The sequence below is a fragment of the Lycorma delicatula genome, chromosome 7 (genome assembly GCF_047948215.1).
Source record: "Lycorma delicatula isolate Av1 chromosome 7, ASM4794821v1, whole genome shotgun sequence".
NCBI classification, from domain to species: Eukaryota; Metazoa; Arthropoda; class Insecta; order Hemiptera; family Fulgoridae; genus Lycorma; species Lycorma delicatula.
Window position 1 is genome coordinate 107664548 of NC_134461.1, and position 18127 is coordinate 107682674.

Consider the following 18127-nt stretch of genomic DNA (forward strand, 5'->3'; position numbering starts at 1 on the left):
TGACGTTCTTGTCGATTTTCTTTTTAAGGTCCTTGGCCAGCTGCTCGAGTCTCCTGGCCACTTCCCTCTAGTTGAGGGGTACGTCCTCCTCCTCAGTGGAGGATGGCTCAGTCTCTTGCTTGGTCTCTGTGGAGCCTCTTTTAGGTTGAAAACTTTGTATATTGTTACACTCATGAAGTAAGGGTGGGAAATAATTCAGTTTAATTTAAATATACTATTTAAAAATCTCATCAACAGAATAATTTTTTTTATGAAAGAAAATCTCTTAAATTTTTTATTTCATACAAATTGAGTGGGATATCTTTTAGCCTGATTATTATTAAAAATGGCAACAAATACAAGTCCCTCTCTTGTAAACCACAATGCTGTGCAATGATGCAAAAAATAATTCTGTTTTGATGGACATATAATCTATAAATTTATTTTTTAATAATTATTACTTTTTTGCTACGGTACATTCATAAAAACAAATCACAGAAATGTTTAATTGTAACGTATGACATAGTGATATAAATGAGTCATATTTACCAGCATCAAATAATGATCTACCAATTTTCATTTCCTGAACTCATTCTCACATTTAGAAGAACCTCCAAGTTAACATTAATGTCAGATTATAACAGAAATGATGTATATTTAATAATAAGGTCGAATTTTCCATTGTATTAAGACAGTTCAGAGTAAAACAGTGGGGCTATATTTAGCTGTTCAAAAAATCAATTTGCTTACACTCTTTATTAATCATTTAGTTTTATAAATTAAGATTAAATTTAAACATAAAAATTAAACATTTTTCCACCATAAAAATATCAGATAACAAATGAAATTAATAAAATATAGAAAAAATTAATGGAATTATGGAGAAATATACTAAATTCAATTTTCAGAAAAACATGTGATGAATGAAAAATATTATATTGTTGAAACATCAGGAGTCTCATTAAAGTAAAATCACTGAATGATACGTACATTCTGAAGTTCCATGAAACAGAACAAGGTAATTTTTCAATTATATTGCTAATCTGTTATAATTACAACAAACTGTTGGCAATGAGTAAATGCAATATTATTGTGAATGATCATAAAATTAACACATTTAATATCTTTATAATAGTTGCATAATTTGTTGCTTTAAACTATTTCCTCAGTTTCCCTCATGACTGAGTTACATTTTAAACACTTCAGACACAAGAGAAAGATGTTAGCCACTTTTTTTGGATATATTGTTTATTAAGAGTATTTCTTTCAGCTCTCGCTTTCTTCTCACAAACCAGTCATGAAAATTTTGTTTTTCTAGAAAATAACTGGGTAATATTAAAGAGTGAGTTTTGGCTCATTAGATCATAATTTTTTTTTGGTTGTGGTGCTAAACAATGAAATAAAAAATGTCTTGCTCAATACACTGTTCACAATATCAGCCAAATAAAATGACAGAATCATATTAAAAATTAATAACTCCTCTACCTTTAGCTGAACGATGCACAGGTCAGTTGAATACTTGCAGTCTTCAAACAATTCAAAGATGGGTAAGGATTTAACTATTCTTTAGTTTACGGCTTTCTAATTTTTGCTAAAAAGCAACCTTTAAAAAAAAAAAAAGATTCAACTTTATCATTGAAAACCATATTTTTAGCACTGTGCTGTTCCCATGTTAAAAGAACCCCTAATCTGCAAGCCTATTGAAGGGGACTTGTTCAACTTGTTAACAGGAGGAACCAAGAGCTACAGACAGAGTTCCTTCTGCTACAGCTTTTTTCTCATCATTCATCTCTTATCATTGATCTCTTTGTCCATCTTCTGTTGTGTAGGTCTATACTGAGTATATCTAAAGCCAGAACTTGTAAATCCAGAGTACTGATGGGCTGATCTCAAGGAGGATACCAATTTGTTAAACTGAAGATTCTGTTTTCTATCCAGTGATAGAATACAATACAATAATGGCTGAAATTCTTATTGAGTAAAATCAACCCTTCTAGTCCCAATGAAAATAGAAAAATAATACTTCTCCTGGGGTAACTTTGGTTTTGGTAGCTTAAATTTAATAAAAATAAAATGAAATACAGCCATTACTACTTTTTCAACTGTTTCTCTATTCTGTTGCTTTTAATTATGGGAAGTTATATTTGCTCACAGAGTAAAGTACAACTTTATACTCCTGTATGATAATTCACAGTATAACTCTTGAGTTGTCATCAGAGTTGAGATCTCAGAGATTTAGACAGTTTTTAGGGTTCAATTTTTTCTACAAATTACGAACTGGCGTATCAAACAGGGAAGTTGTTTTTGGCTATAAGGATGTACTTTAATGTCGAGAAAAAGGTAATTAAGTTTAGCTTTATTTATATCAAAACTGTATGAAGGACGTGCAAGCATGTAGCTATTTGTGAGAAAGATTTTGGACTGGATGGTTGATTCAGCAAACCTTAAATGAATTCAAACAAAGCTGACACTCACCCTGAAGGGACGATTATCAAAGAATATTAATTAAATCAATCTGAATCTTCTGCAACCTCATTTAACACATACTTAAATATGTACTCAAAAAACCATGTTAAAAATATAATTATTTTATTAACTTAATACAAGCCAAATTACAGCACTATCTCATATAATTATTATTTTCATGTATTAATACGAACTATAATTAAATTATAAATTTTTTCATTTTATGATGATCATTTCAAGGTGTTCTTAGATATCACTAGGCAAATTCTGGAACAGTTTTTTTTTTACCCATGGTGCAAACCTACTAATTCCTGGAATATTTCTTCTGCTTACAAATCAGAACAAAAGGTAATTAAGTTGATTTTTTTAAAAATAAATTTAAAAAATGACACATTCTAAATGTACTTCCAGAAAATATTTTTGAAGCTTTTATATAGCTACTTCATTAATGGAATTGATATATGTTCTTTATAAAAAAATATATTTCCATTGCATTGTTAATTTACTTGTTCAAATAAATTGGGAAGCAAGATTACACTTCAATATCTGTTTACAAATTTCTTTACTTGCAGCATACATCAAGATGGCTATACATTGTTAAACAACAATCAGCAGACATTACAAAAAAAAATGACAAAAATGAACAAAATAAAAATAAATAAATAATAAACAATATTAAATGGTAAATATAGTAGTTATGAAACACTATAAAACTATAGTTTTTAGCTGGGATTTCTTTTTAAGAATAAAAAATAAAAATAATTCAATAAAAAAAATCACTTATTTTAAGATAAATATTTATTTGTCTTGTACAGGTTGAACATACATCAGATGCATACAATACATATAATACACGTTTATATCATTACATGATTAAACATTACAAAGATCATGTCACAAATGGATAGGTATGCTATTCTAGGACTAGAAATAAAACTACCCCAACATTTTCCCAGAGAGATTAAGGGAAGCGTGGGAAAACCTAGAACAAGAGCAGTGCCATGAAATACAAAATTAATAAATTAACATAAAAGTATTGATTGTTTTAAATTTAGCACAATAACATGATCGAACACATTTATATTTCTGCACAATAAAGATACATCTATTATGAATGAATTCAGTCGCTACAAAAATTTATTAGCACAACAGTAATGAATGGTAAGAAATTAAACAAAGAAACAAATCTGATTCCTGTTAACTTACAAATAACTGAAGTGTACGTTATAAATTCCCAGCTTTTGAAGAGGAATATATACATGAAATATTTCAAAAAATTAGGCAAATTGTTTTTCATTTCTCCTACATAAATAAAACTAACCTCACAGTTTCTAATGGATTAAAAAGATTCAGCGGTACCGGTACATTTTTTAAATAAGTATTACAGTTGAAGAAACCTGATATTGCACTGAATATAATCACTTACTAAGGTGGCAAAATATTACATAGCATATTAGACGTCTTAAGCTCAATTACCGACAAGAGAAATTATTATAAATGACACAAACGACTGGTGAATAAATAAGTCAAATATTTTAAAATAAGAAATCAAGTTTTAAAAAGGCTTACCTTAATAGGGTATATTAATAATTAACTTCGGAAATAGTTCCTTTTTAAAAATAAACAAATATGAAAAACGCGCAAACAAATCATGATAACAGTACGCTTTCCATTCAAAATCTACCATCAAAACGAACGCAACAAGTTAATCAGCCGGCAGTTAATATTTGGGTCAATATGCTATTACTCGATGCATCTTAGACAACGTACGCTATCTAACGGTGCTAACGCGAACAACTACTACCAGCAGCCGTTCTAATTGGTAAAAATATTTGGCACAAATTCCATCACCTATTAAAGAATAAAAAGACTTAATTTTACAATATTTGATATACGTTTTTCTAATTGCATACAAGGTTTTTGATGATAATTTCTTTGGCTTAAACAACTAAAGTTCAAAATTCTGATTGTAATTATATTTTCTGACTATTTTGTATTTTAAAGAAATTTTTTTTTTAACCTGTGGGACAACAGTTAGATATTGCTTCAGAGGATGAGATGATTGATTTAAGTAGCGTGTAAAGTGCCATGCCTGACCGGGATTCGAACCCGCGACCTCCGGATGAAAGGCCAAGACGCTAGCACTCGTACCACGGAGGCCGGCTTAAAGAAACTACTTGTATAAAAAATGTTAGTAAAAGATCATATTTTATTTGATATTTTTCAACATATTAGATAAAAGATGGCACCCCTAATTAAATATAAAACTGATTTTTCTCAAATAGATGATAACTGAAAATTTCAATTTTCAAACCGGCTTTTATGCATTAGTATAGATTTTTTTTCTAACAGAAATTATGTTTAACATTACAGTTTCTTACATATCATCGTCATCTCTTAAAGACGAAAAAATAAATTAATTCACAAACAAAAGACTGAACTTAAAACCGTAAAGAGTATGTTAATAAAATTCCTTCCTTAAAACTGTAAGTAAAGTTTTACAGCAACACTAATTTATTAAGCTAAGAGCACACAGCCAGAACAACTGCATTTATAATTTCAATAAGGACCAGCCTTGGAGCAGTGAAGTTAGTGCGCTCCATCTCTCAACATTTTCCGCAAATTTAGATTGATTCATAATCTGAATACAAATTCAACAGACTGTAGATGAGGAGAAATACTTTATAAATAGGATGACAAGGTGAACTACTGGTGTTCCTCTATGCTTAAATTATTGTTTGGAAATCTTTTACAAAAATTAATCCACAGTTTGTAAATCACAAGAAACTGTCCTTACAAGATGAGCAAAGACTCCTTTAAAATTTCAACAAAAAGAAATGTTTCTATTAAAGTTGTACACAAATATATTTGCTTTAATTTTCATCACTCCCGAATCAATCAGGAGAGCAGTCATTAAAAGAGGAAAGAACATAAATCTTTGCCATATTACTTTTTTTAAGCTATTACAAATTAAAGTACTGAAACTTTTTCTTCCAGAAGGCCTTTTAAAGCTAATTAGCAGTACTGCTGTTATTAATGACTGAAGTCTAAGAAAAGTTGTAAATCCACTTAAATATGTAATTCAGTATTGAAGACTATCTACGTAGCGTTTGTTTATTATAATTGTTTTTATAAAATTTTGGCTATGCCGATGACTGGGTGCTAACAATAAAATGTAGATCATTTGAAGAGTTGGAAGAGGTCCTGATGGCTGACCTGGAGAAATTGGGGAGGTACTTCCGGAGATGGCGCCTCCAACCGAATACTAGTAAAACAGATGTGTCATGCTTACATCTGAGTAACAAGTTTGCTAATAGGAAGCTTAAAATTCTATTTGAGGATACATGGCTTTTTCACAATAAGACACCGAAATACCTAGGTGTGACACTTGATGGAACGCTTTCATTTAAGAAGCACCTAATGAAAACTGCAGGGAAATTGAAAGCGAGAAACAACATCATACGTAAGCTCTGTGGAACGATGTGGGGAGCATCGGCTTCCACTTTGCACACATCGGCTCTGAGCTTCAGTCTTCTCAGCTGCTGAATATTGTGCGCCAGTGTGGCTTAACAGCCCTTATGTTCATAGAGTAGATGCTCAACTTAATGACACTATGAGAATGATTGCTGGGGTTATCAGGTCTACTCCTGTGGAATGGCTCCCGGTATTGAGTCACATACCACCCCCAAACCTGCACCATATGAACGCTCTTGTAAGAGAGTACAAGAAGATTATGGACAATCAAAACCTGCCAACACATGAGGACATTGGGGATGCCAATCGTGGTTGCCTTCGATCTTGAAAGCCACCTATGAAAACAACAATTGCTGCTACAGAGGACGGATTTGACCTAATTGACGCCTGGCATCGAGAATTGACCACAAAGCAGAATAATCAAATCCCATGTATTACTCAAAGGCTTTGAGTTGGGTTTTGGGTTTGGGCTTTGGGCAAAGGCTTTGGGTTTTGACTTGCCACGTAAGACATGGTCAATGCTAAACAGAATACGGACTCAGCATGGTAGGTGCGCCTAGTTCCTGTATAAATGGGGTAAAACACCGGTGCCCCTTTGAGAGTGTGGTGAAAATCAAACTATCAGACACATCACAGAAGTTGGCCCTAGGACAGCTTATGAAGGGAATCCTAAAGATTTCCTAATGGCGACTCCAGAATCGATAGCATATATTAGTTTGTTAAATCTTTGTTTATAATTTTGACTGTAATTGGTGTTATGTTTTTGTGCCATATGCTAAATAAATATAAAATTTTGTGTGTTTATAAAATTCATATTGGTCAATATGTTGAGCGTTAACCCTTTTTTTGTTTTGTGTGTTTTAGCGAGTAAATAACGAAAAAAGACTTTCAGGTGTAGTCAACCAAATATTTCAAGTTCATAAATGGCAGACATTGGTAAGAATTCAGTCATGTAAGTAGCTACATCTAAGTGAATTAACTTCATTCACATGTTTTTTAATGCAGGTTAAGATTATGTCATTCATATATAATCTGATGCAAACATAAAATAGGCACAATCAGAATAATGAACAAAACTGAATAAACCAAGTTGTTGAATCAGAAGCCCTTCCAGTTCATTTTAGCTCAAAGAAAATGTGAAAATAAAACACATTCTAACAATTATTTATAGATGTATTGTTAATTATAGTTGCAGTATGTAAACTATGAAAAATTATATTATTCATCCATCTATACAGTTGGAGCACAACAAAAGTTGTTAAACCAGTGATAACTTATGAACAGTTCATCTGATTTGGATTAAAAAAAAGTACAAGAATTAAATTTATTCTTTTTTTTCTAAATTTCATCACCAGTAACCGTTCTACTTATCTGTTACAGAACATGACTTAGTGACTCAAAATATAAATATGCAAAAAAAATTACTTATAAAAATTGTACATTACGACATGCTCTGTGTTCATTTTTTACTACTATTCACCCAACATTGTTGGTAAAAGTATAGAATTCCAAATAAATTAAACATCAATGTTTAACAAAAATATTGATAAAAAATTATTAGATCAGTCCAATGGTTTTATACTTTTAAGCGAGTATCAGTGCACACACATACACAAATATTCAAATTTGAAAAAAAAAACAATTTTTTTTTTTTTATATAGGTCAGAATATTGATACTGTTCTGTTATGACTTCAGTAATAGTTACTTGTAAAATCTAAACTAAGACTTAACTACAATCTAATTTGATGTTCCTCATTGATTATCACACATTCACAATTAAAACTACAAATATTGAAATGACAAATTAAACCAAATTTAATAAATATTATATATTCAGTTATTTGTTGTCTATCTTATGGACCAATCAGGTTATTTTTAGTGAGACAAACACATATTAAAATATGATCAAAAGTTTTACCTCTTAATTGTTATTTAAAATTTCACAGCATCCAAGGTATTAAGACATGATTACTTTTTGTGTATGTGTAAAATTCTAAGTTTTTTTTGGAGTATTTGTGATTTGTGTCTGTGAGGTGGTCAGTAAATGTTTATTTTATGTTGATATGGAATATTTTTCAGTGTTTGCTGGATCTATATTATGTAGAAGCTATATCACACTTGTCCAATGTAGAACACTGTGTAGTCACAGCAGTAAAGTTTACTTATTGTATTGACATTATGTTCAATGATTCCAATCAAATAGGTTTTATTCTGAAGATTGAACTGTAGCCAAATTTTTTTAATCTGTACTATTTTCTCTGTATCTATTAATATATGATTGAATGACTTTTTTATCTTTCTGTTTATTAATTTTAAGTAAAAATGTGTTGTTATATTCATTTGCATGTGCTTGATATTTTACCGTATAGTGTTCTGTGATTTTCAGGTGAAATGAATTTGTCGGGTAGGTGTCATCCTATCCAGTCTTCAAGCCATTCAAGTGTCATTCTACCTAGTCTTCTACCTAGACTTGTAAAAATATGTCCTTATAAATTACATTCTTTGAATAGTAATAGCTTCTAAAAAAAAAAAAAATAATAATAATAATAGCTTCTTTATCTATATTCATTTACTAAATGACATTTGTTAAATCTTAACTTTTTTATTGTATTAAACCAAATCAGTTTCATTAATAAAGAAACTAAGAAATTAACTTTTTATTTTAATATTATGATTTCAGACATGATACAAACATATTTTAATAAGAAAGATGAGTTTAAATAATTGTATAACATAATTACTTTATGTCACACCTCTACATAAAAGAAATATGGATTTCAAACAAAATTTTCCAAATTTAATTTTGTCAGCAGTATAATACTTACTAATTTTGTAGAGTATCCTTCATTTATTTTACTTTTAATATACAGAATTAGTCATTTGTATGAAATTACACCTAATCCACAATGCTTGATTCTGTTAGTTTTTAAAATTTTGTTTACCACTTCCTCTAATTCAATGGATTTCAACTTATACAAAGACAAACACATAAAAATAAAACTTAAAATTAGAAATAATTTTTGAAATCCATTTAAAATTTTTACAGTATTAATGGTGAAATCTAATAAAAATCTCTCAAATATTACAAATAAATCTCTGTATGATTTTTATGATCTATTCTAAATGGGAATAATGAACAATAATTTTAATATTATTTTTTAAGCAATTTATATCGATTAATAAATAAAATTAAACTATTAGTAAATATGAATAGCTATGCTTTTACCTGTCATGTTTGTAGAACAAAAATAAAACCAAAAGAAAAGCTGCAACTGGTAGAACGTTAGAATCATTAAATCAACTGAAGTCTATATTCAAATACTTAGATTGGTCACGGTCGTTTATTGATGCAGAAAGAGAGAGGGGATGACTACAAACATAGAGGGGTTATATGTATATGTATGTATGTAGTTAATTCCACCTCCATTCATTAATGCATCACTGTTTAGATTACGCAATCTCTTTCCTTTTGTACTAGTTTTATAACTGTCAATTTGTGATTTACTAAGAAATTTTACAGTTTTCAGTTACTATATGAATTTATTTATTCAAATATTAAAATAAAGAAGTCAATATTTCAGTAATAACAATTTAAAAATAATGTAATGAGAAAATTCTTTGCCATGAACTTGAAAAGACAATTTATAATCTTGCTTTCTAACATGTTACTATACCAAACAAAATTATTAATATGTGGAAATGCATTATTCCAGGCTAACTTTCTGTAAAAACTGTTGGGGATAATGAAAAATACCCAAGTACTCTTACACGTAGAAACAATGTGTATTCTACTCGTCACCATTAGAATTACAAATAAGTTTCCAAAAATCTATTTTGGCCACAGGTCTTAGTTGTGTTTCTTATTTTGCTGAACTGAAATATACTTAAAACTGAATATAAAGAATAAATATTTATTTTGTTAACTGTAATACACTTAGCAGTACTTCCAAACAAGTTTCAGGGTACAAAAATGGACTGTCATATTTTTCTTTAGTGTTAATTCCTAGACTGATTTTTAGTAAATTAAAAATTATCATGAATTTATGTTTATATTAATAGATAAGCAACCACTCTTAAAAAAATAGCAATATCTACATGTAATAAACCAAGTAAAAATAAGTTTTTATTTTTTATAAACTAACAATTTAAAAGCTCTAATTTTTTTTTTAAATTATTTTTTATTTTTAGAAACTTATAACTACCTTCAGTTTTATTTAACATATACTTAACATATACTTTTATTTAACATAAACTGATGTTTATTTTACATCAGTTTTCATTTATTATTTTCACAATCAAATTTTATTATGATTTTCTTTGATTCTTCCAAGCAAAAGCTGAAGTAGGTTTTAACTTTTTGTCAGGAAGCCTATAATTTCTGATGTGATTAATTTAATGTATAATTATTTTCGGATCTGAATGAAGTTTTTGTTGTAAAACTGGTCATAAACTCCAATACACTAACAATAGGAATTATTTTTGTTTTTTGAACAGCAAATTCCAAGAGAAAATTAAATAATTATCCAGTAATAATTTTTAAAATAAATCATAAGAAGATATATTTACAAATGTATTAGGATCCTGAAGGTACCTTCAGCATAAAGGTAATAGTGACTTTTGTCACTACAACACACTTGAGTAGGTGACTAAATTTTCTTGCTGAGAAGTAACATGTTTTTATTTTTAATGTGAACATAAATAAATTATAATTTAAACTAAAATACAGGAAAAATTCATTCAGCATAATAAAGTTTGCTAAATGAATTTTAGATACTCTCAAAGAGTATGAACTCTTTGAGAGTATGTTAATGCAGTTCAGAGAAGGATCAGTAATTTGAAAAGAAAAACAATCATCAGTTGAACCACCCATGAAAGAGATTTAAACTATTATGCCACCACTGTAATACAGCTGCTGTAAGTTATCATGATACAGTATACTTAAATTTACATATAAATAATAATTTTATTTTGTCAAGATATCCTAATGAATAAATTATATATATAGAGCGTATCAAGATGTTTTCCCAGGACTTTTTCATAACCTATTCTACTCATGAAAACAATGTAAAAGTTCATACAAACATACATCCTAAAATACTTCATTTACAAGTTGTGGCTAGTGAAAGATTTCACTCAGATTTCCGCTGTCTGGGTGAAATGAGGTCCGTACTGAAATTTTTAGGACATTAATTAAAGGGCAGAGTTAATGATTTCTAATGGTTTTTGGCCTGAAAAATCAGATAAAATAGATCCCAGAACTGTATCTTTAGTAGTTTTTGAGAAATCTGGTACAAAACAAATAATCTGGGGTAAAAAACACTTTTTTATCTTTATAATTTTGTTAAATGGGTAAGAAACACAAACTTTTAAACAAAGCTTGTAGAAAATTTAATTCTTAACAAAACGGAGTTAGGTAAGTTGAATAAAACAAAGAAAAATAGAATTTTATTTAGAAACAGTACACTAAACCAAAGTACATACATTATACATACTAGTTTATAATAAATGTTCAAAAATGAGCCCACCATTTTCAACACATCTCTTGGCAGGCTTCTGTGGTGCATTTGTTGCTCTTTTTAGTTCTTCATGGCTGTCCTTAAGTTACTGAGCTGCATCCATAATGTGGATAATTAATTCCTCATGAAATTTTATTTTTGTTTTGCACACAATATTTTTCATCCATCTCCAGATGTAAAAATCAGTGTTAGATCAGTCAATCTTAGTGGCCAGCAATGTGTACCTCCATGACCGATTCATTTTTCAGGGAACTGATGAATTAATTGAATGGAAACGGCACAAGGAAAGTGGGAAGGCATGCATGCCATTGTGCTGGAAGTGTACTTTGCACCTCAACAATAGAGGAACATCTTCAAATAGCTGCGGCAATTCTTCTTGAAGAAAATGCAAGTAAACCTCAACATTTACACGACCAGGTAATATGAATGGTCCAAACAGCTGATTGTGAAGGCCGCACAATACATTGGTGCTGAATCGGTACTGAAAATCGCCTTCCACTGTTTCATGTGGATTTACTTCTGCCCATGTTTGCTCATTACATAAATCATTGACACCATCTCCAGTGAAATTTGCCTCGTCAGTAACTAAACATACTTGTGGAGTTGTCGATTTGTATCAGTTGCAGGATTCCAAGCGAAGCGGACTGTTTCCTGGGTGTAGATGTTGCAGCTGGCTGTTTATGATAAGGATAAAACTTGTATGCGAAACTACAAATAATAAACTGTCGAATGCGAAACTCCGATCCGCTTAGAAGGGCATCGTGTACTGAAGCCTGGAGTACTTTGATCTGCATCGATAATAATTTCATCAATAACAGCGTCGTCGTGTTGGGCAGATTTTTCGTAGCTGGTACAAATACTAGGTAGTGAACTTGTTTCCCGAATACTGCAAAAAGTCGAGCTAATTGTTTTGGGAATTGGAAACAGCTATTCGGAAAACGTATTTCATATTCTACTGCAGCAGCAGTAGTGTTCATTACCATTAAACACGCCCAAAATGAAGGCCATATCAGAATATTCCTCAGTTTAAATAAGTACGGCATTACTTCAATGGCAAAACGATTACGTTCAACTAAGATCACAGAAAACCTTCGCTAACGACATCACAGTTAATACTACCCAATTTACTTAATGTACCTTACAGAATGATTCCAACCCTAAAACTGTATTGCGCATTGTTCATCAGATGTTGTTATTATATTACCAACTTTGAAATAATAATTATTAGAATAATTTATTGTATTTCTGTCATTAATAAAAAAAATTATTATAAGTAATTTTTATTTTACAATTGCTGTATAATTTTCAGTTTTTTCCCCTTTTTTTTAAATTTTAACATCATTAAAAAGAATTTGGTTTTTGTTTACATTAAATAAATACTTTTCTGACAAATGTAGTGTTTTAAAATAAAATTCGAATTTTTCAAACTTTTCTTTGTTTTATTCAACTTATCTTACACCATTCTGTTTAGGTTTAAATTCTCTACAAGTTTTGTTTAAATTTTTACGTGTTTCTTGTCCATTCAACAAAGTTATTATACGTCAAACATAAAAAAAAACACTGTTTTTACCCCAATTAATTGGTTTTCATCCCGAGATTACTCTAAAACTACTGCAGATACGGTTCTGGGATCTACAGTAGTGTCTCCCTTATCCGATCCTCTCTTAACCGTTATGACCGGCCGCCGCAGTCGAGTAGCATCTCGGCCTTTCATACGGCGGTTGGGGATTCGAATTCCGCTCAGGCATAGCATCTTTTCACTATGATACAAATCATTCATTAAATCCATAATTAGCTTCAGGTACAAAAAGTCTGAAATAAAGTAAAGCTAAAAAAAAATTAACCGAGATGCCGTTTACTTCATGTATAGGCTTACTATACGTCCGGGATTAGCCCGGACAGTCCTGGTTTTTTTAGTGCTGTCCGGGTTTTGAGAATTTTGACTGGCGACGATTTTTTTTTTAGTTTTATACTTACAGCTTCGACATCGCGTTAAACATTTTTATACGGCCGTGCATCTCTCAGCCGACCTTAGAGCATGCGCGACGTCGATTTTTACGGAGGCGTGGCTACCGGTCTTGCCACAAATTTTTACTTAGTCATTTGGCAACACAACAGAGGCAATGTGGTTAATGTTGTTTTCGTGTGTGAAGTAACTCGTCTACACGTTTTTGATAATTTCATCTCTATTCGTTTTTTGTCTCATCGTTTAGCAATGGGCAAAAGGAAATGTGTGTTTAATGTTAAACTGCAACAGGAATACAATTTTTTTGAAATTGTGTAATGACAGTAACAGTGAACGTGCTTATTTCATACTATGTACTGGAGAATTTTCTGTTGCACATAAAGGAAAGGGTGATATTGAAGACTACATGAAAACAGCTAATCATAGGAGTGCTATTAATGTCTGAAACTGTCTGTTCTGATTTAGAAGAGAGTGCAAATTGTTTATGAGATTATAAAAGATTCCTCTGTTGCACATAAAGGAAAGGGTGATATTGAAGACTACATGAAAACAGCTAATCATAGGAGTGCTATTAATGTCTGAAACTGTCTGTTCTGATTTAGAAGAGAGTGCAAATTGTTTATGAGATTATAAAAGACTCCATAAATATTGGTGACCTATTTGATGAACGTACATTGTTGAACCAGGTAATTCAAAACTAAAGGTAGGTTATGGTTCAAGTTCTGAAATGTTAAATCTGCTAAATGTTAAAATTAATTCAGAACTTTCTTGTCGTGAATTTCATGATGTAATTAATTAAAACAAACCATTTCTGAAAAACATCATGTCTAGTTTAAAATATACAACTGAATAAATAAAGTTTAATATTTTGGTAAACAGTTAGACTTTTAAGTAATTTCAAAAATATGTTCTGGGTTGGACCCAAAAAAATATGGTAAGCCTCTCCATTAACGAATTTTATTATAGCCTATTACTCGTTGTACGTAATTACTATTGCGTATTTACAGCGCGTGTCAATGAAACAGCATAAATAAAATTAGTTTCTTTATCTACTGTACGGGTAAAGAATAATCTATATTTTGAGAGTGTGTCACTGCTGTATTGTAATACAGTGTAGTATGTTGTGTTGTTTACTTATCGTTGTTATTTTTATAATGGCTAGTTGTAGCAAAGATATTACTAATACAAAACGTAAACGAGTAATAGTATCGATGGTCAAAAAATTAGAAGCTATTAAAAAATTAAATGCCGAGGAATCGATTAAAAAAATTACTTATCAGTTTGGTGCCGGAGAAACAGCCGTCGGCAATTGGAAACGGAACAAAAAATAAATTGAAGTATACTGTTCAAAAGTTTTTAAATAAATGTTCTACGCTGAAGAAGCCTGTTCGGGATGTTTTACATGATGTTGTTTCCTTGTGGTTCAGACATGGAAACTTAACCGCGGATTCCGTTATCTAAGCCGGCAACACCCCCAATTACCTTGGTTAAGAGAGGCCCAGCTGTATTCAATTAGATTTTTCATGCCAAATCCATAAAAAATCACAAATTCAGTTCCTTAACGTCCAAAAAATTTCAGTACGACCTCAAGTCACTCGAAAAGCTGAAATCCGAACGAAATCCTTCACTAGCCGTAACTCGCAAACGAAGTATTTTAGGACATATGTTTATACGTACTTTTTCCATTATTTTCACGAGAGTATTAGGTTATGAAAGTCAAGGGAAGATTTTGAGTTACACTCAGTATATATATACATATATATATATATATATATATATGTAAATTATTGCATGAAATATAAATCATCAAAACAGTAATTTTTTGTCAGGCTATATTAATTTCCAATAATCGATTTTCTGCATCTTCAGTTGCATGAAGATGCAACATGAATAATTCATGTTCATGAATTATTTGAATTTTCAAAAAACTATATATATATTTCACTGAAATTAATCTTTTTAAGAAGAATATTTTACTTTTTATAAGTCATATTTTACCACAAAAGTACTTTCACGGTATCCAGCATCTTCAGTCATGGTTGAAATATTTATTAAGGTAAGTTATGTCTTATTTCAGTATTGTGTACCAGTTGGTTTATATTAATAGAATGTAATATATATATATATATATATATATATATATATATATATATATATATATATATATATATATATATATATATATATATATACACACACACACACACATACACATGTAGTTTGGTATTTTAGTTCTATTATAGTCTTAATATGGTAGATATCTTTATAAAAAAAACCCTGATTTTTATACTCTTCAATGAATGCTTCATCTCATTACTTAATGGCTTACTTTTATCTGCTGTTAATTTTCAGGTCATTCCAGCAGTTATAGTGAATGACAAGAATTTTACAATCTTGGATGTTCAGATATTCAAAACCTTGAGTTATTTTATTGAATAATTTTTGTTTGCGTAGAATGCATCAGTCATGAGTTTTAAGTTTCAATTCCTAGTAAAAATACTAGTTCATGGATACTGGTGTTTTTAGGCGATTGGGTTTCAACTAACCACACATGTAAGGAATGGTCGACCTGAGACTGTACAAGAATACACTTCATTTACGTTCATACACATCATCCTCTGAAGTAATACCTTATGGTAGTTCCAGAGGCTAAATAGAAAAAGAAAGAATGCATCAAATATAAAAATATTCTTCCTAGTCATGTTGTTTTACCTTTGTTAGGTCACTCTTTGACTGACTGTATTTATCTTTTTCACTTTATCATTCTATTGTTGAATGATCAAATGATCAGACATCTTAAAGCATGGGTTGTTTTTGATCTCTTTTCAACCCTAGCAAAATCTTTCGTGCCACTGAAGAAAAACTACATGTGACGGTCATTAATATAGACTTAAAAATTCAAGGGGTTTTTGCATGCATTTCATAAATTTAGCAAAATTTGAATTTGATTTTCAAACTCTACATGATTTAGAGTATATCATGAAAAGATGATCGGTGAAAACTATTACTCAAGTTAAGGGAATGAGTTGAAATAAAGACTTACGCAAATTTATATAGACAAATATTAACAATTTCCCCATTAACCTTCCATAATATATTTATAACTAGTATTACATCATTAATTAATAGTCAGACCTCATATATGTGTAACTAATAACAGATATAAAGTAGCAGAAATAGAAAGAAATCTAAATGATTCCCAGTTGTTCAATCATACTGTATATCAATAAATGGAATGTAATTTTTTTTATATCATAAAACTGATTAAGAAATTATAAAAAAAGTATAAAAGAAATGCTTAAACTAATAAGTAAGTCAGAGTAATAAAATTATTACCAAACAAAAAAATTGTTAGGATTAAGCAGATCTGAAGTCCAATGCATAATGTTTTTATACAATAATTTAAAAATTAAGAATTATAAAATCTCAAATATTATAGTGAAAAAGATTAAATTTTTATAAGTGGTGTACATTTATCTGAAAATTAAAAAAATAATTAAATAAAGTGTTAATACATTTAATTACATTATGTTGTAATAATAACAAAGAACTTATAGATAAAGGCAATGACCGTTTAAGATTGTAACGGTTCAGTTGAGTTAGGATATATTACGCGCACAAATCTTAATTGATACTTATAAAACAATGATGCTTACAACAAAGTCTAAATTGAAATAAATAAGACAATAGCCACAAGAATAACCGTTACAACTACCCACGAGCGTAATATATTTTATACAGAAGAATATTAGCCATAAAATTTAACATTTTATTTTAAAAATGGAAATTGTTCAAGTCATAAACTTATTCTGAATTAGATGAATAATCATTTCCTTTAATGATGATTGTTGTAATATGAATTGAATGATTACTAACAATAACATTTTTATATTATGTGTAATTATTAACCAACAAGGATTGAATTGTGCTTAATTATACATTTATACAATTATTATACTAAATGCAGTAATAACAATTTTGCCAGTCAAAATTATATAAAAAAAACAGTGCTAGAATTTAACGAAAATCATAGTTTAATTTTTGTGTTCTTGAAATTAAAATAGAAACAACTTGAATTTAAAGTTTTGTCATTACTTAATTTTACATAATTAAATGAAATATTTTTGTAGGATAATCTTTTTAAATAAATTATTTGTTGAATAGAGAAGTTAATTTATATACGGATTTGCATCTTTTAATCTGAGTGACTTATAGTTTAAACTGAATTGTTAACCGCTTTCAAATTTAATACATGCATCCACTCATGTGATTGAAAATTGGCTATTCAAACTAGCTGCTTCTAAATAAAATTCATCTTGCCAATCATTTATCCAATTTTTTTTTAACTGTACATCTTTAGTTATTTTAGAATTCATCTTTTAAAATCGATTTTCTTAAATTGTATAACAGTTTTCTCAGAAAAATGAATAATTTATTTTTCAATAAATGTTTAGATGAGTATTTTTGCTTTACATCTTGAAACAACTTTTCCAAGAGAAAAATATCCGATACAGTATACTTGTACATTTCAGTAAATAAATGTTCCTGTAACATAACAAATGTTCTTTTTGAAGCTATAAATAAGGATGAAATTCATTTCACTTTAGTTCAAACAAAATTTTTAAACTAATTTAATAAATAATCAGCTGATTTTTAAAGTCTTTGATTTAATTCCTGATTTAAATTATTTTCATAAATTAAAATTTTAGTCTAATACCGATCGAT

General features: G+C 29.6%; 1 protein-coding gene across 1 annotated transcript in view; it reads right to left on the minus strand.

Moving 5' to 3' along the window:
- Positions 1-9267, minus strand: part of kat-60L1 (katanin p60 ATPase-containing subunit A-like 1) — a 106220-nt gene extending 96953 nt beyond the window's left edge. The window contains exon 1 of the mRNA XM_075371237.1: positions 9147-9267. Within this exon, the coding sequence (XP_075227352.1) occupies positions 9147-9213 (67 nt within the window). The 5' untranslated portion in view covers positions 9214-9267. The remainder of the gene's footprint in view (positions 1-9146) is intronic.
- Between the last annotated feature and the right edge of the window lie 8860 nt (positions 9268-18127).